We start from the raw sequence: 26,194 nt of genomic DNA, 5'->3' as shown, positions 1-26,194 counted from the left end.
AGTGCAAGTGATTCCACGATTGTGGGCCTATGTGTGTGTTTGTAGGTAATTGCACATGCCGTGTGTGGATTCTCTGCTTGTGTGGGTGTAAATGCAAGATCACACCAAGCAGGTGTTGTGAGGACACATGGGGACAGAGGAAGAGCTGCACAGGGGACAGAGGAAGAGCTGCACAGAGAGATGTGGATGTTTGTCCGTCCATTCCATAAGCATTTGCTGAGCCCCTGCAATGTGCCAGGACCTCTGGCAGGCATTGGTTCAAGGCCTGGGGGAAAGTAGAGAGACCTAGAGGGATGAAGACCCACCAAGAAAGCTTTTGCTACCCCAGGCTACTCTCTGTTGCGGTGCCGGGCTTCTCATTGCAGTGGCTTCTCTTGTTGCGGAGCACGGGCTCTAGGCACGCGGGCTCAGTAGTTGTGGCTCGCGGGCTCTAGAACACAGGCTCAGTAGTTGTGGTGCACTGGCTTAGTTGCTCCAAGGCATGTGGGATCTTCCCAGACCAGGGCTCGAACCCATGTCCCCTGCATTGGCAGGCGGATTCTTAACTACTGTGCCACTGGGGAAGCCCCTATTATTTTTATTGTTTTCAGTATTTTAATCTCTCAGTTGGTATGTATGTTTTTCTCTTTGTTTCCACATGAGTCTCAAGTCTCCTCCTGCTCTGGGCTCCTTCTGCACACAGCACCCGCCCCTGGGTTCCCTTTCAGGGATGAGGAAAGGGCATTATCGAGGCCAGAGCTTCCCCTAAGCCTTTTTCTCTTCATCTCTACTCCAAGCCCCACCTCAGGACCCAGAACTCTGGCCTGGGGACAAGGCCTGGCTCCAGTACAATACAGAGCCACATAAAATCCCGAAGCCCAAATCTGTCTTCCTTGGTCAGGCCAGTGACTTTTGGGATCCAGGAATCCCCGTCCCTAGAGCATGACCCTTCAGGTTCCCAGCTCCTCCCTCCCTCAAGATCCAGGAATCCGGACGCTCAGCCTCTTCCTCCCTCAGACTCAGAAGTCTAGGCTCCTCAGTCCCTCCCTCAGGACCAAGGAATCCGGACTCTCTCATCCTCCCTCAGGACAGGATCAGTCCGTCGAACAGTCCAGCTTCGTGCAGCCGGAAACCTCGTTCCTGGTCCTTCTGCAGTCGCCCACGCCCTCAGCTATCTCCCATTTCTGTCTTTCTAGAGGCGTGTCTGACACGCGAGCACTCCTCGGCAGTCGAGCTGTGATAAGCTACCCACGACGTCAGTCACTATCTTCCAGCCAATAGACACTCCGCCTCCTAACTCCCTGGGCCACTCAGGGCAGGGCGAATTCCCTAGTAGGCGAGGCCCACAGCTCGAGTCTGACAGCGATAGACCAGTCTCCCCGCCTGTCCTGCCAGGGTGTCAGGAGACCGGGCCTTCGCCGGTTGGTGTTGGGGTCTGCTTCTTAGACGCTGGAGCGGCTTTTGAGTGGACAGGTTCTGCGAGGCTGTCCTGGTAAACCCTTCACAGCACACCCAGTATTGGGGTTCTGGACATAGCTCGGACGGGAAACGGTGAGCCTTGGTGAGGCTTGAGGCAGAGCGGGGAGCTGGATGCACAATCTAAGAAATTCATCCATCCATTCCCTTCCTCCCACCCTAAACTTGATTCTCGTCTGCCCCTACCCGTCCTGCTCACCCATGCGTTCAGTCCTTCCTGCCCTCATTAAGTACCTCACTCACTGATTTCCTCATATAGCCACTCACTCGCACCCGTTCATTCACACACTCAGCCACCCATTACTTAAACATTTCCTGAGGCTTCCAATGTGCTAAGCCTCGTGCTGGGCCATGGTGGTAACCAAGATGAATCAGGCCTGGGCTGTGTCCTCAAGGAGGCCAGGTCAGATGGGAGGGCAGACCCACATATTGATATGCAGGGGTGGGCAGAGGCAGGGGAGTCCAAGAGAGTCTTTTTTGGGTTTAGTGGGTCAGGAAAGGTTTCAGAGGAGGGAACCTCCCTCTCCTGACTCCTCCTGCCTCCTTGATGTACCCCTGGATTGTCTCATGAAGACTTTTTTAAAAAATTGAAGTATAGTTGATTTACAATGTGTTAATTTCTGCTGTACAGCAAAGTGATTCAGTATATATATATGTGTATATATATATATATATATTCTTTTTAGTATTCTTTTCCATTACGGTTTATCATAGGATACTGAATATAGTTCTCTGTGCTATATAGTAGGACCTTGTTTATCCATTCCATATATAATAGCTTACATCTGCTAACCCCAACCTCCCACTCTATCCCACCCCAATCTCTTCCCCCTTGGCAACCGTAAGTCTGTTCTCTATGTCCCTGAGCCTGTTTGTGTTCACGAAGACCTTTTGATTTGTGTGCAAAACAACCCTCAGTACCTGACCCACCTCTCACACACCTGTCTCCTCCCAGTAGAGTCTCACTGTCCACCTGCTCCCCTGTCCAGACCCGAGTGTCCCCTTCACCCCCTTGCCTTCCTGTAACCTCTGTTCCACCCTCAATAAGTCCCATTTATCCAACCTCAGTTATGGCTCTGGGATCTGCTCCGCCCCTATCCCTACTCCCTACCTTCATGGCCTCCGCCCCAGCTCAGGGCTTGTCTTCCTTGTCCCCAGCCTCCTCGTTTGCTTCCAGGGCTCTAGTCTTGCCCTTTTCGGTCCGTTCCCCAGTTCCCCACTAGGCTCTTTCAGTGCCTGAGCTGATCCTGTCCCTCCCCTGCTCCGAGCCCTTCTGTTTATAGTCTCATGATCTGCTGCTGACCACTCCCCACTTTGCGCCTGAACTTCTGGCCAGGCAGAAGCCTTGACCACTGCCTGTTGGCTCCCACAACGTTGCGTGTTTCTTCTTCTTAGCAAACTTTTGCTCATCCTTGGATCACCTCCTCTGTGGAGGACTACCCGACTACCACAGATGGAGCCTGCGGGGACTGTGACAGCCTGTGTCTGGGTCTCTCCCCACACCCTCCCTGAGTCCAGGGTTGGAAATTTCTTGAAGGCTGGCCCTGGATGGAAATCTCTGCTCCAAACCTAGGGCCTACAAAGGGTGAGGGACTGAGTGACTGTCACAGCTGGGCAGAGCTTGGGTTCCAGTATTTTGGGTGACCAGTTTGTTTCTGGTTTCCTGTTAGCTTTGCCCCAGTTCTCTACGGAGTTCGGGTTTTCTTTTCCTGGTGTATGCTGGGGCTGGGTTTGTAGAGAGGAGTAGCCGAGAAGCCAGAGTCCTGTAGCACTGTACCTGAATTAGGTCTGAGGGGGAGGTGGGTCTGTGCTAGTAGGGTGCGGTCCTGTCCTTCCTCACTAGAGAGTCCAGGCCCGGAGACCCCTCCTTCCTCAGGACCCAGACCTTGGGCCCCCAGCCTTCTGCTCTCCCGTGCCAAGTGTCTCGGTTTCCGATGCTGCCCCCTGGTGGGCGAGCCCCCACCCACTCTATTTGCGAGAGGGCAAACTAATTAAATACTTTTATTTACAAAAAACAAAGCAAACCATCCTGCAAAGTAGGGTCAGGCTCCGCCCTTGCGGCGGTCGCAGCAGCAGAAGGCAGTGGTGGAGTGAAGGTCCAGTTTTCTCGGAGACTGGTTTGTGGGCGCCCCCCTCCCGCAGGCCAGGGTCTTAGCTTTCGGGAGCCCTCGCCCCGCCCCCCGCTTGCCGCACCCTCGATTTAAGGCACAGCCCGCCCGCTTCCGCCCGGCCCGAGGGAGGGGCCGGATGGGCCGGGAGCCGCGGCAGGGCTCCCCGCCGCCCTTTCCGAAGCGCATTCACTACGGAGCCCTGCGCAGATGGGTACAAGAGGCCTTTAGTGTCGCCCCCCGCAGCCCTCCTCTCCCCGCGTGGCCTGGCTCCGTCCCACGGCTCAGACCGGCGGGCCCGGCGGATTGAGGACGAGGCGGATGCGCTCCACACACAGCGCCGCGGCCTGCCGCGTCTCCTGGCACAGCGCCGCCAGGCTCAGGAAGCCGTGCGGCAGGTCCTCCACCACGCGCAGCGTCACGGGCTGCCTCAGGCTGCGTAGCCGCCGCGCGAACATGACTGAGTCGTCCAGCATGGGGTCCAGCGCGCACGCCTGCGGGACGGCGGGGGTGGGGCACAGGGGCAGGGTAGATGAACGCGGGGAAACACGTGGCCATGTGGGTGGATAGAGGCAGGAGACATGGGGAGGGGGGCGGAGAGTCGGAGAATGAGTTTAACTGGCCTCTGCCTAGCTTCTCCCTAGCTTCTCCCTTCCCCCAGAGACCCACCCTCTCTTTTCCCCCTCCCCAAATCTCCGAGCCCAGCGCCTGCCCCAGGTACTCAACAAGACTCCCTTAGTCCACCCGTTGCCGGGCCTTCCCTCCTCTTCAGTCAGGCTTAGGCAGGCTTCCTCCATTCCCCCCACTCTGCCGCCCTGGGGGCTCCCTTCCCCAGGTGCACCAGTGCCCCGCCCTCCCCGCTCCTTGCCAGCTCCACCTTCCCAGTCTGGCACTCACCACGATGTGCACAGGTGGCAGGGTCTGCAGCATGCTGTCAGGTGCCAGCAGCGGTGACATGAAGGGATTCTTGACGATGGGCGACGAGTAGAGGGTCATCCTTTTGGCATCGTGGCTGGAGCGCCTGGGGTGGAAACCCTCAGGGAAGGCAGCACGCACACCTTGAACTCTGTCCTTGGTGCTCAGCTCATCCCGGGCCTCAGATTCTTCAGATGCATCCTCGGGCCGAAGTAAGAAGTTGACGGCTGAGGGTGTGGAGTGGCCACGTGCCTCCGCTGACAGTGACAGCTCCGGGGTGTCCGGTGTCTCAGAGCTAACCCTTAGGCTCAGGTCAGGCAGCGTCAGGCCCTTGAGGGAGTCGGTTCTCAGTGGGCTCTCAGGCTGGGCCAGTGCTGATTCAGACACACTGCACCGCATTGTCTCTGCGAGAGGAGCAGGGTTAGGGGGCCAGCCAGGGACACAGGTAAGCCTGGCTCTGTTGGCTGTGTGTATGGTTGGCTAGCCGGGAGGATCATGGGAAGAGCAGTGGCCGGTGGAGGAGTTGCACCCTAGGGCTGTGGAGGCCTAGAGTGTTCCCTCAGACTCCTTCCCTGGGGATGGGCGGGGAACTCCAGGGTGCCCCAGGCTGCAACTCCAAGGGGGAGGTGGAAGGAGTCTCAGGTCTTGGAGGTGGAGCTGTGTGCTAACAGAGGGGTGTTTACTTCTGGGAGCCTGTTTCCTTCTCTGTACAAAGGGGATAAAAATAGCCCTTACCTCATAGGAGGTGGTGAGAACTCAGTGGGATAATAAGATTTGGGATTAGGTCCTGGCCCCAGCACGAGGCCCAGTCAACTTTTTTCCGTCACTTGAGACAGAGGGTATGAATGGATCAAAGTGGAGTAGTGAGCAGGCCCGTGTGGCTTGAAAGGAGGCTCTGTTCACAGGGAGCTAAAAAGAATCCTGAGGACATACCGGGTTCCTAGAGATCCCACATCTTTAGCCACGTAGATATGCTCCCAAAAGTTCCTTCCTGTTCTTCGCTTCATCTCTTCCCTTTGTTTCGTTTTTGTTTTTCGGCCACGCTGGGTGGCATGCGGGATCTTAGTTCCCAGACCAGGGATCAAACCCATGCCCCCTGCATTGGGAGTATGGAGTCTTAACCACTGGATCCCCAGGGAATTCCCCATCCATTCCTTTTGAATGACCAGACAAGCAAGTGCCCAAATGATGCTAAAGGTATGCTTCAGGCCTGCCTGGTATACCCACCTTGGCCTCAGCGCCACTGATTTTATCAGACTCATGCTGCTTACCACTAGGGCCAGGACCCTATGTTTTTGTTTTTTTCCCACTTGCCTTTATAAATCCATAAAAGCAAAATGCAAGACGATATGAGAATAACTGCATAGGTGCCCTGTGCCCCAGAGGGTCACTGGAACAGAACTGTTGACTAGAGTCACAGGGCACCAGTCAGGGGACCAGCATCTTCAAGGAGCACCTACTGTGTGCCAGGTATTGTGCTGGGTGCTTGGCACAAATAGGTGTATGCAGTCCTTACAACAACCTTATGAGGCAGGTATTCTTATTGTACCCATTTCACAGAGGAGCAAAGCAAGGCTCACAGATACCGTGACCTGCCCACGTCGGCCAGCAACCAGCCAGTACCTGGTACAGTAGGGAGCTAGACTGGTGTGTGCGCCTCTAGGGTTTGCTCTTGTCACCTTTCTCCTACAAGGAAACCGCCTATGCCCAATGGTCCATGTGCTTAAAATTCAAAATCTCTTTTAATTGTTTTTGGGTATATTTACTTGCAACCATTGGAATATCCTAATATTAAAAACTGAATTTAAGATAAAGCACATTCATTTGGAATGTTTTTCTGAATAACAGGAACTGTATCTACTTGGTTTTTGGCCGCGGCTTGCGGGATCCTACTTCCCCGACCAGGGATTGAACCTGTGCCCTCGGCTGTGAAATTGCAGAATCCTAACCACTGGACCACCAGGGAATTCTGTGGAAACTGTATCTGTTTTCTTTTTTTAAATGTATCTACTTTTGAACATGCAATTTCTATTACCCAGAAAATACTATTGAAAGTGATTTGAATTGGCTGTGCTTTAAAATCCTTAAAATGTTAGGAAATGGTGGGAAAAAATGGATCCCTGGATGGAAGTGATTTTTGGCTGCCTGAGGGTCCTCCTACCCACCCAGGGCTGGGAATCTCCTCCACTTCCTGAGGTCTGTCCAATCTTCTGATCTCCCCACACCAGGGCCAGGCCCTGGAGGCGGTATATCCCCATGCACTTCTGTTAAAAGTCTGGAAAGAATCTAGGAGGGCTGGACTCCCACCGAGGGCCCAAGGGATTTGGGTGGGGTTCTTGGGACTGAAAATCAGGACACTCGGCAGGCCTTCTGAGTCATTCCCCAGGGTGCCTTTCTGAGGGGCTGTTTAGAAAGCTAAATCTTACAGTTCCTGGGATTCTGAGTTGACCCGGGGGACCAGAGTCCTGGAATTTGTAGGATGTGGGCTGTCGTGGACAATCAAGGCTTTGTGGTGGGGACTTCGCACAGATATGGGGCAGAGCCAGGAAGGTGATCTCTGCTTCCCTGAGGGCCCAGGGCACAGCCTCTTGCCTCCCCCAGGACTTTTGGTGTGCCAGGCTGTCCCTCCTAGCCACGCTGGATGGGTGTGTGAGGAAAGGGCGTCACTCACCTGCTATGGGCACTGAGTTCAGGTGGGACTTATGCCCCCTCAGCTCCAGAAAGGAGTTGAGCCACGAGGAGGCGCCCAGGCGGAGGTCTCGGAAGAGCAGGGCTGTGTCCCGCTGCACCAGCCCCATCATGCCCAGTGCCTTCTGGTCCGAGTCAGAGTGGTCCTCGGTCTCCCCACCTGGGAGTGTACGTGGGGGGCTGAGTTGGTCTCTTTTCTTTCTGAGCCCAGTCTCAACACCCAGAACCTCAGGCATCTGTGCCCCCAGGGACCCAGAATATCTGATGGCTTCAGCAGGAACAAGGAGTCTCAGATTCCCTCTCCTTCATACCCAACAAGACAGGGCTCTAGTCTCTGACCCCAAAGGACCCAGGTATCCAAGCACCCGCAGGGCCCCAGTCGAGTGGGTGTGGGACTAACCAGCATAGGCATTGACACACTTGGAGAGCATGCTGAGGGGCAGCAGGGGGTCCATGAGGCTCAGAAGGCGGGAAGGAGAGGTGGTAGCCTGCAGCATTGTGGCCGGGTAGGCTGCCATGATGCCATCTGGCACCCGCACCCCATAGGCCGCTGCCCGAAGGGACACGGTGAAGCAGAGATTCCCGCCTGCGCTGTCTCCTGCGAGGCATATCCGCTCACCTGTTGAGCCTGGTTTGGAGGGGACTTGGTCAAGCCTGGCAGGGAGGAACTGGAGCTCTGGGCCAGGAGCACTGGGCTCTCAGAGGTCGGGTGTCGGGGGCCCAACCCCAGGGTCTAGCCAATTGCCATTTTAGACACTGGTAAACTAAGGCATGGATTTGGACCCATTTGGGGGATAGTGGTCAGAGGATAAGGCAGCCTTGGGACACGGAGAGGCCTGGAGATCAGGAAGCTCTGGGAAGCTTGGGAGGCTGGAGGTCAGAAGCAAGGAGGGAGGGTGGTGGAAAGGGGAGACCAAGGGCACATTTCAGGAGGGAGGGGCATCGAGGCCAGCAGATGGAAGCCAGGGCTCAGGCTGACTGCACACAAGGGCCATGGGCCCTGTGCCCTGAGGCACGGCCTCATTCTCTGCTTCCCAAGCTGTGGGGAGTGGGAGGTCGGAGGAGCTGGGAATGGGCTGGAGCGAGGCCAGGTGGCTGCCAGCACAGGACAGCAGGGGGTAGAGAAACAGGAGGAGGGAAGAAAAGGTCGGAGGCCATGGGGAGGTGGGGGACAGTATCAGGGCTAGAGTGGGCCGAAGCAGGAGGCAGGAGGAGGAAGTGGTTGAGACGGAAGGCGGGAGCACCGGGGCAGAGCTGGAGGAGTGGGCGGGGGGACAAGCGGGGTGAACAGGCGGCAGAGGGCCGGGTGGCAGGAGATGGAAGGGGGGGCGGGGCGTGCAAGACTGAGGCCTGAGCAACTAATGGCTCGTTCCCCCTGCAGGAGGCTGGGGTGGGCCCGGGGAGCCGGTGGCAGTGAGGGGCTCAGGCTCACCGAGGAGGGCACAGTGCTTGACGGCCCAGCAGTAGGCGTAGAAGCACTCCTCCAGCGCCCGGGGGAAGGGGGCCTCGGGGGCCAGGGAGTAGTCGATGGAGAGGATGGGGGCGCCCAGCTCCTGGGCCCAGCTCTTGAGGTAAGGCTCATGGGATTTGGAGGTCTGGGCCACGAAGCCGCCGCCATGGATGTGCACTACGAGGCACCTTGAACGGGGTGCCTGCTGGGGGCGTGAGCGCAGCTCCAGGCTCCTGGGGCCCTCGGACCTCCCCAGGCTGCTGAGCTCCTCACTGTCCTGGGGGTGAGGAACGAGGAAGTGGGTCAGGCCGCTGTGGTCTTCCTGGGCCTCACCCCACCAAGGGTGTGTGCTCAGAGACAGGAGTCGGGCCAGTGTGGGCAGTGAGAGGCGGGAGGACACCTGGGGAAGATGCTCCCGTGCTCCTCAGCTCTGTACCTGTCCTGGCTGAGGCAGGGACCCTACCTGTCCTTCACGCAGCTCATAGGAGATGAGCCTGACGAGGACGGGCCCGGGGCCTGTGTGGGCCAGCGGGGGTGAGATGGTGACCGTGACCTTGGGGTCAGCAGTCAGCGGCATTTCAAAGGCGGTGGGTGGCAGGCTGAGCAGGCGGCTTACCCTCACGGTGGCTGATGCCATGTTTGCTAGAGACTGGTGGGAGGGAACAGAAGGGGCGCTGGGAGGGGCTGCTGGCAGGGGTTCCCCTCACACCTCCCCTCCGACCCCCAGTCTTTTTCCTCCCGTGCTACCCCTGGACCTGGAACACTGCAGAGGCCCGGGACGTGTGTCTGGGCCTCAGTTTCCCCATCATGCACCAGGTTGGGGCCCTCACCGTGCCCCACGCTCACCGATAGCACCTGGATCTCCGTGAGATTCCAGAAGGTTTTCCAGAAGTGCACGTCCAGGTTCTGTACGATCCGCTCAAACTCAGCCCCACGCAGCTCTGGGTCGATGGCAAAGCGGCCGCCGGTGAAGAGGGAGCTGGCTGTCACACCTGGGGGTCAGGAGGGGTGTCAGGGAGCCCCTGGCAGCCTCGCTGGGGCAGCGGTGCAGAGGGACAGGAGTGGAGGGGAGGCTGCAGGCAGGTCCCTGCAGGGACTCACTCAGGCCCGTCTCGTTGCGTTTGTAGTGCTCCCCGAAGGACACCAGCCCGATGGAGACGGTCTGCAGGAATGGCCGGACGGCAGGCGTGAACTGTGGAGACATGCCTCCAAGTCAGGGACCAGGGGCGGGCAGGAGTGGGGTGGGGCAGAGACATGGGGGGGTAGATGTGGTCATTCAGCAAACATTTAGTGAGCTCTGGCTGTGTGCCAAGCACTGCTCTAGGCACCTTCATGGAGCTGATGGTGTCGAAAAGACAGACAATACTCAGATAAAGGCATGCCATATAGTGTGAAGTAACGATCGATGTTTGAAAAGACGGTAGGTGGAGGAGACAGAGTGATGATTAGGGGTCTGACTCCTCATACGGGTCTCCAGGAGGGGACCTGAGGAGGGATGGGAATGAAGCGAGGGAAGGCTGCTCCCTGCAGGGGGCAGGACACGTGCAAAGGCTTTGAGGTGGCCTTGTGCTTGGGTGTGGCGGGAGCAGGGTGAGCCAGGGGAGAGGCGCAGGGGCTGAGATCAGAGAAGCAAAGGGGGCTCACGTGGGGCCTGAGGATTTGGATTTGTTCTAGATGTGGATGGAGCCATAGAGGGTGGTGAGCTGGGAGAAGGATGATGCAGGGATCCCTGAAACTCAGCGAGGACAGAGATGAGGTGACGTAGGCAGTGGGGACCAGTTAAGGGGCAGCAGGGAGACAGACATGGGAAAGGTCAGAGACAGGGCCCGAGATCCTGAGGCGGAAAGAGTCAAATGGGGAGACCCAGCATCTGAGAGGGGCCAGGCAGCTAAGAAAAGACAATAGAGAGACCAGATCAGAGGAAAAAGAAGCCACAGGAGGCTGGGCAAGGGGCCAGCAGGGTTCTTCTGTTCCTTCAGCAAATACCGGCCTGGGTCCTACTGCGTGCTAGGCACTGGGCTGGAGCAGGGGCTGAATGAGACCTAGACAGAGAGGGCCTCTGCCCCCTGGGGCTGCCATTTTACAGGGGGAGGCTGTCCTGCAACATGGCACAGCTGGGCCCTTAGAGAGTAGCTGTCAGGCATGGCCCTGCCCCTGGCCGGGGGCCCAGTGGGCCAGAGAGCACAGCCGGGCTCAGGTGACCCTGGGTTCTCACTCCTGAGCTTCGAGGGGACGGCCGGGACACAGGCAGGAGCAGGCTGGCCCAGCTGGGCCGATCAATATTTGTGGGTTCAGCTTAGGCGAGGGGAAGTTCCCAGAATGCCCAGGCTGGATTGGTGAGGACAGGCTGCCCCGCATGGAAGCAGAGAAAGGTGGGGTGCGGTGGGAAGAGGCTGAGAGACTGCCAGGCTCAGCTACACTGAGGCTGGGGGAGGCCCAGAGAGGGTCTGAAGGGGTACAGGGTTACACAGCTCCAGATACTCCGGTTGGGGTTCCCAGATGTGGCTGGGGACTGTGGACCCAGCACTGACCCCAGATGGGGGCAAGTTGGGCCTTGGCTCTGAGCCTGGTGCCCCAAGTGCTTCCCAATTCTAAGTCCCCAAAATACTCTTCCTGTGAGTCCAAAGGCCTCAGGGCTGCTTCCCTGTCAGCTCTGAGATGAGCTGTGTCTCCCTGAGGCTGGTTTGGGGTGGGCAGAGGATAGGAGAAGGCCTGCAGCTGGGGGTCAGGGCCCTGGTTCAGGGAGGAGAGGGGCCGCAACCAGGTCTTCCTCACTGTCACCAACTTAGATATGCTCCCTGGCTCTCCCTGAAACCTGAACATCTGGATTCTACTGCGCCTCAGGTGAGTCGATATGCCCAGGCTGACCTGGGTCCAGTTGAGAAGCTTGGGGCCCCTCCCCCTGAACCTCTGTAAAGTGGGGCTGGCACCCTTCCTCCCTGCCTGCCAGGCCTCCGGTGGGGATGACTAAGTGGGACATGCTCTTACAAACTGGCCTTGAGAACAGTACTGGCTACTCTCCTAGAGGGCCTCCAATGAATTCAGGGGCCAGACAGGTCGCGTAAAAGAGTGAATGAATCTCCTGAGTGTAGGACGATAGGGAGCAGTGGAGATCCTGGTGCAAGAAGCCATGCAAGTTAAAGATTTCTTGCTCCATGGTAGATTCGGCCAAAGGGCCACAAGTTTGAGACCCTTCGTGCCGTGCTGTCTGAGCCCCAGACAGCTTTCCCTTCCTGCATCTGCTGTTTGCTGAATCCAGTAACACAGACCATTGTGGTTCCTCTACTATGCTACTGGGCCTGGTTGGGGCCCACCATGTGCCTTCACCATGGGCCCAGAGGGGCAGGGCAGGGGGCTCACCTGGAAGCCCAGGCAGCGGCCGTAGAAGCAGCCCTTGTGCAGAGTGACGTACTCGTGCAGGAAGTCGGCAATGACCCTCTCATCACCCTCGAAGAAGAGCCTCCCGGGCTGGTTGGTGGCCAGCAGGTGCTGAGCGTAGTAGGCCAGAGCACGGAGCTGGGTGAGAGCGGCCAGGTAGGCCTCGAGTTCGGCCAGGTTGTGGCTGGTACGGAAGAAGATGCTGCGGCGGTTAGAGGCCACGTAGCGGGATTTGTGCAGCAGGTGCACCAGGCAGCAGCGGGCTGTGTGCACCAGGCTGCGGTACCCATTGGCCGGCGTCTCTGCGTCCAGGTCAAAGAGGTGTGCCACGCTCAGCAGGCGGCCGAGGGCTGGCTCCAGCCCCAGTGCCTGTTCCCGAACACCTGCAAAGACGGCTGACAGCCGCCGTGCTGTCTCCCCAGGGCCCTGGCTGGAGAAGAAGGCCATGTTGTCCTCTGCCAGGGTCACCAGCGACTTTGTCATTGTGCGCAGGTCCATGCTGTGCGAGAGGTGTGAGGCTGCGGGCAGGTCGGGAGGCGCATTAAGGCAGGGCTGGACCAGCTGGGCCCTGGCATCCAGGAGTCCAGGCTCTACCCCCTCCTCCCACAGACTCACGTCAGACCACAGCCCCTCCTTCAGACCGAAGTATGGAGTCTAGGGCTCCAGTTCCTTCTTTCTTTGGGACCCATGAGTCCAGGTACCCACTCTTTCCCTCCTCAAGAGCCAAGTTTGATCCCTCAGTCCCCACCTTCCTAAGACCCAGGAGTCCAGGCCCCAGAACCCTCTTCTTCAGGCCCCAGGAGTCCCTGTCCTCTCTTATCTGGGACACTGATTGATTCCTTAGCCCCAGCATCTGTCCTACAGCCCAGGAGTCTATGTAACCCTTTCTCCCTTCTAGGGACCCAAGTTCAGGCATCTGTCTCCATTCACTCTCCCAGGGCCCAGGACTCCCTCTAGGTTCTGAGCAGTCTGGACCCCCCGTTGGTCCCCCCTCTCAGGACCGGGAGTTCAAGCCCCCATCCTACCTCCTTCTCAGGTCTGAGGGGTCGCCCACAGGCCCTTGCCTTCTGCAATATTTGGGAGAGTTCAGCCCTCAACCCACCGATTCCCATCCACCTGGTGGTGTCCCAGGACGCTGGTCCCAAGCCCAATTCTCTTCCTAAACCCAGTAGTTCATATTTCTAGCCTTATGTACAACTGAGGGGTCACTCCTGGCCCCTCCTGGTCCCTCCAGTCTGGCTGTGGAATCCCCTCCAATCTTCTCTGGGGGTCCTCAAACCTTGGTTCCACTCCTCCCCCAGCTGGGTCCCTGGCCTTCAGGCCTGGCTTAGCTTGCACGGGCCAGCCCTGCTCCCTGCCTAGGATGGCATTCAGCCCTGCCATTAACCTTGAACTCACTCTGCATCAGGCTCTGTGCTAAGAGCTTTCTCTGTTTGCTCCTTTAGGTTCTCACTAACCTCGGAGGCCCAGACTGCCTCAGTTCATGTTTCAGCTGTTATTAGGAGCATTCCCATCTTACAAGAGAGGAGACTTGAGGCTCAGAGGTGTTAAGTAAGGAGATGAAAGTTGCATTGAAAGCGGCAGAGCAGAAGTCAGACCCAAATCTCGGGGGCCAGAGCCGTTACTTTTGCTGGTCTCCGTCCCAGGGCTCTGGAGACTGGGCCTCTAGCTCTGGCCCTCAAAAACTTTCCCTGGACTAGGCCTGACTCCCCACACTTCAGGGTCCCTGGTTAATCTTCCCTTCGGGATCCCTGTCCTGTCACCCAGGTCCTGGACAAGCTGTTCTTGCGCCCCTTGGTGGGTATGCTGCCCTCTGCTTCAGATACCCTTCCCTCCTGAAGCCCATCCAGCACCTTGCCTGACTCCCAAGTCGAGGGTCCCCTGATCCCCCAGAAAAAGGTGTCTCTTTTCCCTTCTAGGCCCTGGGGTTTGGCAGCGGCCACTCCTGTCTGTCAGCTGGCAGTGAACTCACCCCTCCCAGACCTCTTCAGAGCTCCCCAGGGCTGGAACTGCTGACTGTGGCTAGTGCCAGTTGCAGCCTGGGGTGATAATCCCGGGGAGGGGCCCAGCCTGCCCAGGGTGTGGCCACCAGCTCCACCTCCCACCCAGAAAGGACAGTGAGAACCCAGTGCTGTAAACAAAGCCTGGGGCCCAACTCCCAGTCATTGTCCAGCCTCCTCTGGCTTTGAACCCTGGAGTTTGGGCCACCAAGGCCCTCCTCCCTCAGTCCCAGGAGTCCAGACCCCTAGTCCCCTCAACAGTTAGAAACTGAGGCATGCAGGTCCCCTGTCCCCGCCTCCCTTAGACCCAGAAGTCTCACCCTGGTCCTGAACAAAGTGTGCCCCCTCACCCAGCCTGGCTGCCCTCCTTCTCCCCAGGGTGGATTCAGGGAGCAGAAGCACCATGACTGATCGCAGCTCCTGCCCCCAGACTGGCCGTTGCACAGCTGGCCCCAGCTGGTGGGCAGCCAGCCTTGCCTGTCCCTCCCAGGAGGACAACAGCCGATTAAGGGCAGTGCCAAGCTCAGCCAGGGGGCCCAAGCCACAGGTCCTGCTGTGTGGTGTTCCCACACTGGGCACCCTGTACCTGCCACTTACCCTTCCAGCCCATCCTGCTGTGACTGTCATTCCCACCTCACACATGGGAAACTGAAGCCCAGACACACTTCACCTCCGTTATGCCACGTGCTCCTTGCCTGGCCAGCTCTTTCTCACCCTCAGGACTCAGCTTCTCACCTCCTCCAGGAGGGCGTTCCCTAACTGCTCCCCCCCATCTAAGATGCACCCCCTACCACTGCTTTCTGCCATCATCTTTAAGTTGTTCTTCTTCCTAGAATTTTACATATTTGCAGTTTTCCATTTATTTATTTCCATGTTTGTTGTTTGTGTCCCCCAGGGGCAGAACCAGGCTCCATGGAGCTGTGACCTTTTACAAGCGGAGGTGGGGCTCTTTAGGAAAAAGAATAGAAAACCACAAGTATGGTATTAGGTACAGGGCCTTGGAAGAGGCCTGTGCAAATGAGAGGCCTCAGTGTCATGTGCTTGGCTGTAGGTGAATCCTCCCCTGTCACTCCGCCTGGGATATCATCCCCATGGGGGCATGGGATGGCCCCAGGGTCCATCATGGGGCCTAGCACATAGCAGGTGCTCAGCAAATATTTGAAGAAGGAAGGAAAGGGGAAGAGTCAGAGTGGGGGCAGGAGGGACTGGATGGACACCCACCCCTCCCCAGGACAAACAAACGGATGGACAGACAGAGGCCTCTGGAGGCAGCTCTGAGCTTGGTGGCTGTGACAACAGAACACCGGCCTAAGCCACTGGCCAGGTGATCCTAGATGAGCTTGGTCTCCTCATCTGGAAACTGCACTTGGCCATCCTGCCCACTGAGGGCCGGAAATGATCTTTGCAAGCAGGACCCCACGGCGGCATTTCTGCTCGTGGTTTGCTTTGTGGTTCTCACTCAGCCTCACTGAGATGTGTATCGGGTCATTTTTCCATCTAACATACTGTACAGTTTACTGCTTGTGCTGTTTGCTTTCTGTGTCTGACAATAGATTATAGGCTCCCTGTGGGCAGGGACTTTGTTTTGTTCACTGCCGTACCCCCAGCCCTTGCTCATGCCCGGCACAGGGCTAGCGTGGTATTTATTGCATGGCTGCGGTTTCCCATTTTATAAAGCAGCTGTCATTTACTTCCTGTCTGTGGGGTAGGGCTCCTGATCGAACACGAGGGCACAGGAGACCTGGACAAAAGAAGTAACCTGCACAGAGCAGTGAGGAAGAGGCTGGAGCCCAGGCGCTGCCCTTTGCCCTGTTCCAGGCGGCTCCCTGGGGGCTGGTCCAGATGGAGCAGGGAGGATGGGATGCTGAGGTTGCCAGAGGCTTGCCGAGAATATGAGGCAGAGGGCACTGGGGCAGGGGCAGGCCATCAGGGCCTTCGGTGAGGACTGGGGCAGAGGGAAGGGTGAGGGTCCTGCTGCCTGGGCACTAGCCCTTTGTCCTAAATGTCCAGGACAACTGGACCCGGCCTGGATTTTGAGAGAGAAGGGTGGTAGGGAAGTAAGTGGGGGAAGATGGAGGAAGGGCTAGGTATGGGGCCTGGGAGGGGCAAGGCCTTCTGAAGGGGAGAGGCCTGGGGCAGATGCAGGCGAGGGGGCAGTGACCGTGGCTCGATCCCTGACTGTGTCTGCATGAAAGAGCAGACACTGCTCTAAGACAGCCGTGTGCCAGGCACGGCTCTCTTTCTGTGCTTTAGGCGAGGTAACTCGTTTCATCCTTTCCACAACCCATGAGGTAGGAACCATCATGACCCATTTTGGCAGATGAGAAAACTGAGATGCAGAGAGGTGACATACCGCCCAGGGTCACCGAGCCAGCAAGGATGGCACAGCTTCTCTGCTGTGTTTCTGTGTGTATCCGTGTTGCTCCTTCTGTCATGTCTCAGCTCTGTGCTTTCTGGGTGGGCAGGTGTGAGTGTGTCTTTGAGGTTCCCATGGAGGTACATACATATGTAGGTTCCTGTCATGCCTAGCATTGGTCCCGGTCTGTGTTTGTGGGTGAGTGTGTCCACATTTTTTCTTAGTCTGTGTGTTTTCGTTTCTCAGTCTGTGTTTTCTTTTCTCAGTATGTCTGCAAGCATATTTGTATGCATGTGTCACGACCTATCTGTGTTGCTCAGCCTGTGAGGGTTTCTGTGTCTCTATTTCTCTTGGCCTGTGAGATTGTGTGGCCATGTGTTTGTATGTGTATGGACATATATCTTTTATGTGTGTGTGTGTGTGTGTGTGTGTGTATGGCACCCGTCTCTTCCCATTTGCTCCAGTTCGAACCCAGGGCATCAGCATGGCCACCTCCCAGTCCCACCCAATCCATCCTGAAGTCCTGTTCCCCATCCTCCCCTAGAAAGCACTGGAACCTGGCCCTTCTCCCACCTCCACTGCTCCCTTCTCTAGATGACTGTAACAACTCTTTCTGTGTCTCCGTTTTTGCCCCCTCCATGTCTTTTCCACATAGCAGCCAGAGGATTTTTCTAAAACTTAAATCTGGTCACACACTCCCAGTGCTTCAACACTTCCATCCTTGCTCTCAGGATAAAGAGAGTCTGAGCTCTGAGCCTCTCTGAGCCTTCCTGTGTGCATCTGGAGCCAACTCCGGTTCTATGCTTGGCTAATGATGATGTTTATGGCAGGGAGGATGACGAGTTTGGGGGTCTCTGGGCCCGGGGGCTACGTCAGTTTCTTTCCTGCTCAGGAAATTCCCATAGGTCCTCACTGGGATTGACACATACTCCTAATCCAGCAAGGACTTCATGTGTGCCTCTGCCTGAGGCTTGTAGCATCTCTGTTGGTCTGCCAGTGTTTCCCCAGCCCGCTGAGATCTGTAAATAATGTGACCCCCTAGGGAACCCAGGTGACAGCACTTCCTTCTCCCAAGTGAAATTTAGGCTGTCCAAAGCCAACCCAGGGCTCCTTAGTCCTAGGAGTAGGAGTCAGGAATTTAGGTCCTAGGGCAGCCAGGCTGAAGCAGGTAGACTGACAACAAATGGATGAGTGGACTGAATGAAGGATGGTGGGACAGGGCTGTTTGCAGCTGTACTGCACCCCTCCTCCAGGCATTCCCCACTATAGGGCACCCCTTCCTCCTACCTGACTCACCCCTTCCTCTTTGGGCCACAGCTTCTAAATCTCTTCTCCATTACCGTCTCAAGAGTGTCAGAGACCTGAAAATCGGCGTTTGAACCATCTCCCACGTTGAAATCACAAGGCAAGAGCTGCCACGGTCACACAGCGAGTACGGAGCTAGAGCGGGAACCCTGGTTCGGGACACTAACATTCTGGACTCTACTCCCAAGACGGTACTGGCGCGTCCGAGAGTTTCTATGCTGGAGGTGATATTTCCCTCTCACATCACCCGCTTCTCACAGTGGATTATCCCCGCACCCCCGCCCCGCAGGGCAGCAATGAGCCAGTCCACGGGCCCCACCCACTTCTTGTGGCAGGAGGTCAGTCCACTCGGTTCCCAGTTTCCCACAGGATGTCTAAGGTTCCTTCCGGCCCCTGCCGGCCTCCTCCCACTCACCTTTGGCTTTGCCTTTTCGCCACCGTCCGCGCCTTTGACTTTTAGACCCCTCTTGAACCTTCTTCGAGCCCGGAGCCCCAGCGGCCACAGGGAATTTCACTTCCCTGGCCGACTCCATCAATTTTCCGCGGTCCGGGCCCCGGGGCCAATTCCACCAGCTTGGGCCAATTCCACCCGCCTGGGCCAATTCCAGCCGCGAGTCACCGCCCCGAGGACCAATCCTCGCTACGTACCACCGTCGGGCCCCCACACCACCCAATCCCGGACTTGCTTCTCTCTGGGTCCCGCCCTCTGAGCAAGGAGGGCCGCCCTCCACAGTCGGGTCCCTCCCCCCACCGCTAGGGTCTGCAAACTAGCCCCGCCCCCGAGCACTCATTAAAGGGCCCGCGACCAACAAAAATGCAGCCTTGGAGGCGGCTAAAAGCGTATTCGGTCAGAACTAGTGGGGAGTCCCACGGGGGTCACCCCCGCAAGGAAGCCCCGATGTTGTCACGTGTTGGCTGTCATCCTTGTCTTCCCACTCACCTTCCCACGTAGGGATCGTCTAGAACGCACGGGTCTGCCCGCCGAGAGGTGAGCCGGGTGCCACTTATCTTCCGCCTGGGGTCGGGGAGCGGGCCAGGTCCTCGGGCAATTCAAAGCCGAGGCCGGGTTGCAGTGCAGGAGGCTTGGCTCTGCCAGGGAGCCTTTGGAGGAGGAAGCCCCGCCTTTCCCCCCTGCCCTCTGTCTTCTAGTTCTCCTATTGCTCCGTTTCTTGGGGTTCTCCTCTGTGCCCTGTCCCTCCCCGCGAGAATGGAAGGGAGGGGCTGTAGGGTGCTCGGCGCCTGCGCACTAGCTCCAAGCCGTGCACCGGCCCGCAGGGAGGAGAGGCGGCCGCGGGAACTGCGGGAACCTGGGAAAAGGCGGGAAACAGAGGAGGGTCGAGGCTCGCGCGTGCGCACACACTCAATTGTCTTTCTGAGGGTCCCGGAGAGGCGGCTTTGGCTGTGGCGGCGCTGTGGTGAAGGCGTCCCTTGAGACTGAGTTCGGGAGGCCCAGGGAGACCGCTGTTTAGCACCAGAAGCACCATCGCGCCCCTCCTCCCCACCCTCCCAAAGCACATGAGCAGCCGTGGCACTGAGAGACACCGATGACCCTCTTCTCCTCAGTCCTGAGAGAGGCGGCCCAGCCCTTCCGGGGGACACAGGCCTCTGGGCTGAGACCTCCATTACCAGCCATCAGACTAACCGTCCTCACAGTGCCCTCAGCTTCCGGATTGCGGCCACCTTGTTTCCCCCCGCCTCTGGCTATTTCACCGTCTCCCCACGTTCCCCGGAGAGAACTTGCGCCCCACTTGTGCAGGGCAGGGCTTCTGAGCGCAGAGAAGGAGCTCAGGGTCCAAGCCTGCTCCCCGGGGGCACCATGGCCGGCTTCGGAGGAGGAGCAGAGATGCTGTCGCCAGCGGAGTCTTGTGCCCACCACCCGCCCACACCGCTCCCCCAGCTCTCCCTCCCGTCAGCGCCGACCTTGCCTGGGACTTGGGCGGAGCCCCAGCGTCTCTCCCAGGCGCCCCCTTCCTGAGATCACAACCCACGAGGCCATGGGCCCGGCGGGACTGGGACTCCCTGGGGACAAGTGTCCTCCTGCCCACTGGACAACCCAGAGAGCTCAAGGGTCGCTCCTGCCCGGTTTTCGGCCTGGCCTGCGTGGACACTCGCCGAGGGTAAGGGTCCACGTTCAGCAGGGTGCCACGGTGGCACCCTGGGAGGCCCCCTTCCTCCAAGCTCAACTTACCTGGGTTCCAGTAGTGTCTGGGGTTCTGGCTGCTGGTTTTCTTACTGGATAATGACGTCCCACCAAATCCTGACATCACTTCATAACCAGGTTTCCCCTTGAAGACCAGCTTCATTCCCTGGGCTACTGTTCCACCCCTCTTGGCTGGCGAATTGGTCTCTAACGTAAACCCTAAATCCGAATCTGCACCAGAATCTACTACCCATTCAAGAAATGTCTTATGTTCTGAGGCCGGTTGCTGTATGGATGGTTCGTTTGGTTTTGACAGAAATTGCCACTCAGCCAAAGATCCCTCTTGGGATTTGGCTCCCTGGGCTGGAGCTGCGTGCTGAGCTGTAGGGTCTGACTGTCGCCGTCTCTCTTGGGATATCAGTTCCGTCTGGGCAGGTGGTCCGTTTTGGGGTCCAGGTCCTACCTGGTCTCCAGCTCCCTCTCTCAATTTCGGCTCCTGTTGAGTTCTAGAATCTTGTCCCGGCCCAGGTCTGTGCTGTGAGGCAGCTTCCTGTTTCCTGAAGGGCACCCTTTGGATGGGAGGTGACTGCTGTGGTTCAGGCTCCTGTGGGGCAAGAAATTCCTGCTGCAAAGCAGATTTTTGCTGTGCTCCAGGTTCCTGCTGGGATTCAGCTTCATGTTGGGCACGGGGTCTTTGCTGTGCAGTGCGCTTCTGTTGGGTATCGGGTCCCTGCTGAGCCTTAGATGCTGGCTGAGCTGTGGGTGTCTTTTCTGGCCCAGACTCTGACTGGGTGATAGGTGTCTCGTGTGGCTCAGGTTCCCAGTCAGGCCTAGAAACTAACTTAGAACGAACCTGGCTCCATTGTTGTTATTTCCCCGAAGGGAGATGCTGATCTCCCAGGCTTCATCCTTCTCGGCCCCCACAGGCCTCCTTTGTCACGGATCCCTCACTGATTGCTCATGATGGCTCCTCCCTTTGGGTTCCACTCCTTCATCCTGCCATCCCTGCTCTTCCCTTTTAAAGGCAGTTGGCAAGTGGCCCCCTATTCCTGTGCCAAGTGATATGCTCTGTTCCTCCTGCTTTGAGAGGAGGATTGGGAACGGGAGGAGGCTGTGTGCCCAGCACACTCTCCTATCAGAGGGGAGGGGCTTGCCCTGTTGTATCATAAATAGGACTCCACCCAACTCACCACTCAAGTTAAAATGCTGCTTCTCATAAGGCCAGCATCCCAACTTAGTCCTCTGTTCAACCTGGATGACAGAAGCCAGATTCTGGCTTGGTGTTTCTTTTCTTTTCTCCCCTTCTGATGTTTGAGGAAATGGTCAGAGGGGGAGGCAGGATCTACACATTTTTTTTTTTTTGGCTGCTTCGGTTTGCGGGATCTTAGTTCCCCAACCAGGGATTGAATCCGGGGCCATAGCAGTGAGAGTGCTGAGTCTTAACTACTGGACCGCCGGGGAATTCCCAGGATCTACACTGTTTTAATGTTTTCCTTTTTATTCATTCTTTCAAATGGTTGCCATTTTATTTCCTTATATTATCGTTCTGATCATTTTACTCCCATGTTAAAAAAAAGACACCCTCTCATTTTTTCACTTGAAGCCCTTTTCAGGACCACACATGTCTCTAGCTTTCAACTCTGCTTCTGCATATATGTATTCTGTAGTAGATTGGAAAGTTACAGAGTCAGATGACCATTGATGATGATGATGATGATGATGATGATAATCATAAATACTGGAAGCATTTTACCTGCTAGGAAATTGTGCCAGTTTTTTTTTAATCTATATTATCTTTACTAAGACAATGTCTGATTCATTGCTTTAACTTCTTTCTTTGCCCCACCTAGCTCTTAGCTCAGAAGGGTTTGTTGAATGAGTAAAGGAATAACAGGTTGGGCAGTGGAGAAAGACTGAGGGTGGTGTTGGGGAGAGGTGTGTGTAGAATCTGGATTACGTTTGGAATTTACAGGGTAAAATGAGTTGACTGGATTGAACATGAATTTCTGGACCCCTTTGAAACAAAATGATTTTGCTCTATTAGATTTAAATATATTAATTGACTTATGTTTGCTACTTGCCTGGTTGTATTTAAGGTCAGGTGGTGCCAGCTAGGAAACCTGGATTTCCTGGTTTCTTTCAGGTAAGTGAGCTTAAGCCTGGGTAGGTAGAGGGCACAGGAAAAGACTGTCAGGAGAAGGCATTAGAGGGAGCAATAATTTTGGTGATAATGCTTTTTTTTTGAGAACACGAGAACGGTTTAGGGAGTAGAGACAGGGATGGGGAGCTTGAGGTGAGAGAAGAGCATCTTAAGGTGCGCTCACTGCCTTGTTGACTGAGAATGTTTCATCGGGAGGGTGGGCTCTCATAGCTCCTGTAAGGGCAGAGCAAAGCTTGCCAGCTGAGAAATTGCTGGCAGGCTCTGAAGGGCTTGGTTGGCTTCTTTTTTTTTTTTTTTTGCGGTACTCTCACTGTTGTGGCCTCTCCCGTTGCGGAGCACAGGCTCCGGACGCGCAGGCTCAGCGGCCATGGCTCACGGGCCTACCGCTCCGCGGCATGTGGGATCCTCCCCGACTGGGGCACGAACCCTCATCCCCTGCATCGGCAGGTGGATTCTCAACCACTGCGCCACCAGGGAAGCCCCAGAGTACAGGTCTTTTGCCTCCTTAGGTAGGTTTATTCCTAGGTATTTTATGCATTGTGATGCAATGGTAAATGGGATTGTTTCTTTAATTTCTCTTCTGATCTTTTGTTGTTAGCGTATAGAAATATGACAGATTTCTGTGTGTTTATTTTGTATCCTGCAATTTTACCGAATTCATGGATGGGCTCTAGTAGTTTTCTGGTAGCATCTTTAGGATTTTCTACGTGTAGTATCATGTCATCTGCAAACAATGACAGTTTTACTTCCTCTTTTCCAATTCGTATTCCCTTTATTTCTTTTTCTTCTCTGATGGCCATGGCTAGGACATCCAAAACTATGTTGAATAAAAGTGGTGAGAGTGTCTGGTTCCTGGTCTTAGAGGAAGTGCTTTCAGCTTTTCACCATTGAGTATGATGTTAGCTGTAGGCTTGTAATATATGGCCTTTATTATGTTGGGGTATGTTCCCTCTATGCCCACTTTCTGGAGAGTTTTTATTGTAAATTGGTGTTGAATTTTGTCAAAAGCTTTTTCTGAATCTATTGAGATAATCGTATGGTTTTTATTCTTCAATTTGTTGGTGTGGTGTATCACGCTGATTGATTTGCAGATTTTGAAAAATCCTTGCATCCCTGGGTTAAATCCTACTTGATCATGGTGTATGATCCTTTTAATGTATTGTTGGATTTGGATTGCTAGTATTTTGTTGAGGATTTTTGCATGTATGTTTATCAGTGATATTGGCCTATAATTTTCTTTTTTTGTAGTATCTTTGGCTGGTTTTGCTGTCAGGGTGATAGTGGCCTCATAGAATGAGTTTGGGAGTGTTCCTTCCTCTGTGATTTTTTGGAATAGTTTCAGAAGGATAGGTGTTAACTCTTCTCTAAATGTTTGATAGATTTTGTTTGTTGGGAGTTTTTAAATCACAGATTCAATTTCAGTACTTGTGGTTTGTCTTGTTCATATTTTCTATTTCTTCCTGGTTCAGTCGTGGGAGACTGTACCTTTCTAAGAATTTATCCATTTCTTCTAGGTTGTCCATTTTATTTGCATACAGCTGCTTGTAGTAGTCTCTTATGATCCTTTGTATTTCTGTGGTGTCTGTTGTAACTTCTCCCTTTTCATTTCTATTTTATTGATTTGAGCCCTCTCCCTCCTTTTTAATAAATTTATTTATTTATTTATTCATTTTTGGCTGCACTGGGTCTCCGTTGCTGCGCGCTGGCTCTCTCTAGTTGCGGTGAGTGGGGGCTACTCTTTGTTGCGGTGCACGGGCTTCTCACTGTGGTGGCTTCTCTTGTTGCAGAGCACAGGCTCTAGGCGTGCAGGCTTCAGTAGTTGTGGCACGTGGGCTCAGCAGTTGTGGCTCGTGAGATCTAGAGCGCAGGCTCAGTAGTTGTGGCGCACGGGCTTAGTTGCTCCACGGCATGTGGGATCTTCCCAGACCAGGGCTTGAACCCATCCCCTGCACTGGCAGGCGGATTCCCAACCACTGCGCCACCAAGGAAGCACCCCCTTCCTTTTTCTTAATGAGTCTGGCTAAAGGTTTGTCAATTTTGTTTATCTTTTCAAATAACCAGCTTTTAGTTTCATTGATCTTTTCTATTGTTTTCTTCCTCTCTATTTCACTCTTTCTGCTTTTATATTTATGATTTCCTTTCTTCTACTAACCTTTGGATTTTGTTTGTTCTTCTTTCTGTAGTTGCTTTAGGTGTAAGGGTAGGTTGTTTATTTGAGATTATTCTTGTTAGGTTGTTTATTTGAGATTCTGCTTGAGGTAAGATTTTATTGCTATAAACTTCTGTCTTAGAACTGCTTTTGCTTTGTCCCATACATTTTGGATGGTCGTGCTTTCATTTTCATTTGTCTCTAGGTATTTTTTGGTTTCCTCTTTGATTTCTTCAGTGATCCATTGGTTGTTTAGTAACATATTGTTTAGCCTCCACGTGTTTGTGTTTTTTACAGTTTTTTTCTTGTAGTTGATTTCTAATCTCATAGTGTTGTGGTTGGAAAAGATGCTTGATATGATTTCAGTTTTCTTAAACTTACTGAGGCTCTCTTTGTGGCCCAGCATGTGATCAATCCTGGGGAATGTTCCATGTGCACTTGAAAAGAATGTGTATTCTGCTGCTTTTGGATGGAATGCTCTATAAATATCAATTAAGTTGGTCTGGTCTAATGTGTCATTTAAGGCCTGTGTTTCCTTATTGAGTTTCTGTCTGGATGATCTGTCCCCTGATGAAAGTGGAGTGTTGAAGTCCCCCAATATTATTGTGTTAGTGTTGATTTCTCCTTTTATGGCTGTTAGTATTTGCCTTATATATTGAGGTGCTCCTATGTGTGGTGCATATACATTTTTTTTAATGGTGCATATACATTTACAATTGTTATATCTCCTTCTTGGATTGATCCCTTGTTCATTATGTAATGTCCTTCTTTGTCTCTTGTAACAGTGTTTATTTTAAATTCTATTTTGTCTGATATGAGTATTGCTACTCCAGCTTTCTCTTGATTTCCATTTGCATGGAATACATTTTTCCATCCCCTCACTTTCAGTCTGTATGTGTCCCTAGATCTGAAGTCAGTCTCTTGTAGACAGCATATATATGGGTCTTGGTTTTTTTTTTTTTTTGGCTGTGCTGTGTGGCATCTGAGATCTTAGTTCCCTGACCAGGGATCAAACCTGTGCCCCCTGCTGGGGAAGCGCAGAGCCTTAACCACTGGGCTGCCAGGGAAGTCCCAATACAGGTCTTGTTTTCATATCCATTCAGTCAGTCTGTGTCTTTTGGTTGGAGCATTTAATCCATTTATGTTTAAGGTAATTATCAATATGTTTGTTCTTATTTCCATTTTGTTAGTTGTTTTGGATTTGTTTTTTGGGGTGTTTTTTATTCCCTTCCTCTCTTGTTCTCTTCTCTTGTGAATGATGTGTAACTTTAGTGTTGTGTTTGGATTCCTTTTTCTTTTTTGTGTATTTGTTGTAGATTTTTGGTTTGCAGTTACCATGAGGTTTTGATATATTGATAGCAGTCTATATATAAACAAGATTGTTTTAAGATGGTGGTCTTTTAATTTCAAATCCATTTCAAATATCCTGCATTTGTACCCTCCTCCTCTCCTGATTACTGGGTTTTTTTTTTTTGCAGTATGTGGGCCTCTCATTGTTGTGGCCTCTCCCGTTGCGAAGCACAGGCTCCGGATGCGCAGGCTCAGCAGCCATGGCTCACGGGCCCAGCCGCTCCGCGGCATGTGGGATCTTCCCAGACCGGGGCACGAACCCGTGTCCCCTGCATCGGCAGGCGGACTCTCAACCACTGCACCACCAGGGAAGCCCCTGATTACTGGTTTTGATATCATATTTGTGTGAGGATGATTTCCTACCTATATAGTGTTCACATTTTTTTTTTTTAATTTGCGGTACGTGGGCCTCTCACTGTTGTGGCCTCTCCCGTTGCGGAGCACAGGCTCCGGACGCGCAGGCTCAGCGGCCATGGCTCACGGGCCCAGCCGCTCCACAGCATGTGGGATCTTCCCAGACCAGGGCACGAACCCGTGTCCCCTGCATCGGCAGGCGAACTCTCTACCACTGCGCCACCAGGGAAGCCCCCTACCTATATAGTATGTTTGCCTTTACTAGTGAGCTTTTCCATTTGTAATTTTCTTGTTTCTAGTTGTGGCCTTTTCTTTTCTGCCTAGAGAAGTACCCATAGCATCTGTTGCAAAGCTGGTCTGGTGGTGCTGAATTGTCTTAGATTTT

General features: G+C 54.5%; 1 protein-coding gene across 1 annotated transcript; it reads right to left on the bottom strand.

Annotated features, from left to right (window-relative positions):
* Positions 1-3,450: 3,450 nt before the first annotated feature.
* LIPE (lipase E, hormone sensitive type) lies at positions 3,451-20,703 on the bottom strand (the record flags this gene model as incomplete). Its single annotated transcript, XM_079723275.1, is given in 11 exon segments — positions 3,451-4,057; positions 4,461-4,882; positions 7,150-7,326; positions 7,567-7,794; positions 8,599-8,893; positions 9,080-9,265; positions 9,463-9,608; positions 9,718-9,808; positions 11,977-12,512; positions 19,844-20,645; positions 20,647-20,703. Coding segments are annotated over 11 exon segments (3,150 nt in total). The 3' UTR covers positions 3,451-3,847.
* Positions 20,704-26,194: the final 5,491 nt, after the last annotated feature.

Source organism: Hyperoodon ampullatus (assembly GCF_949752795.1).
Source record: "Hyperoodon ampullatus genome assembly, chromosome: 18".
In the NCBI taxonomy this organism is placed as follows: domain Eukaryota; kingdom Metazoa; phylum Chordata; class Mammalia; order Artiodactyla; family Ziphiidae; genus Hyperoodon; species Hyperoodon ampullatus.
The sequence above is the reverse complement of the archived record's forward strand: the minus strand, read 5'-3'. Positions and strand labels throughout refer to the sequence as shown.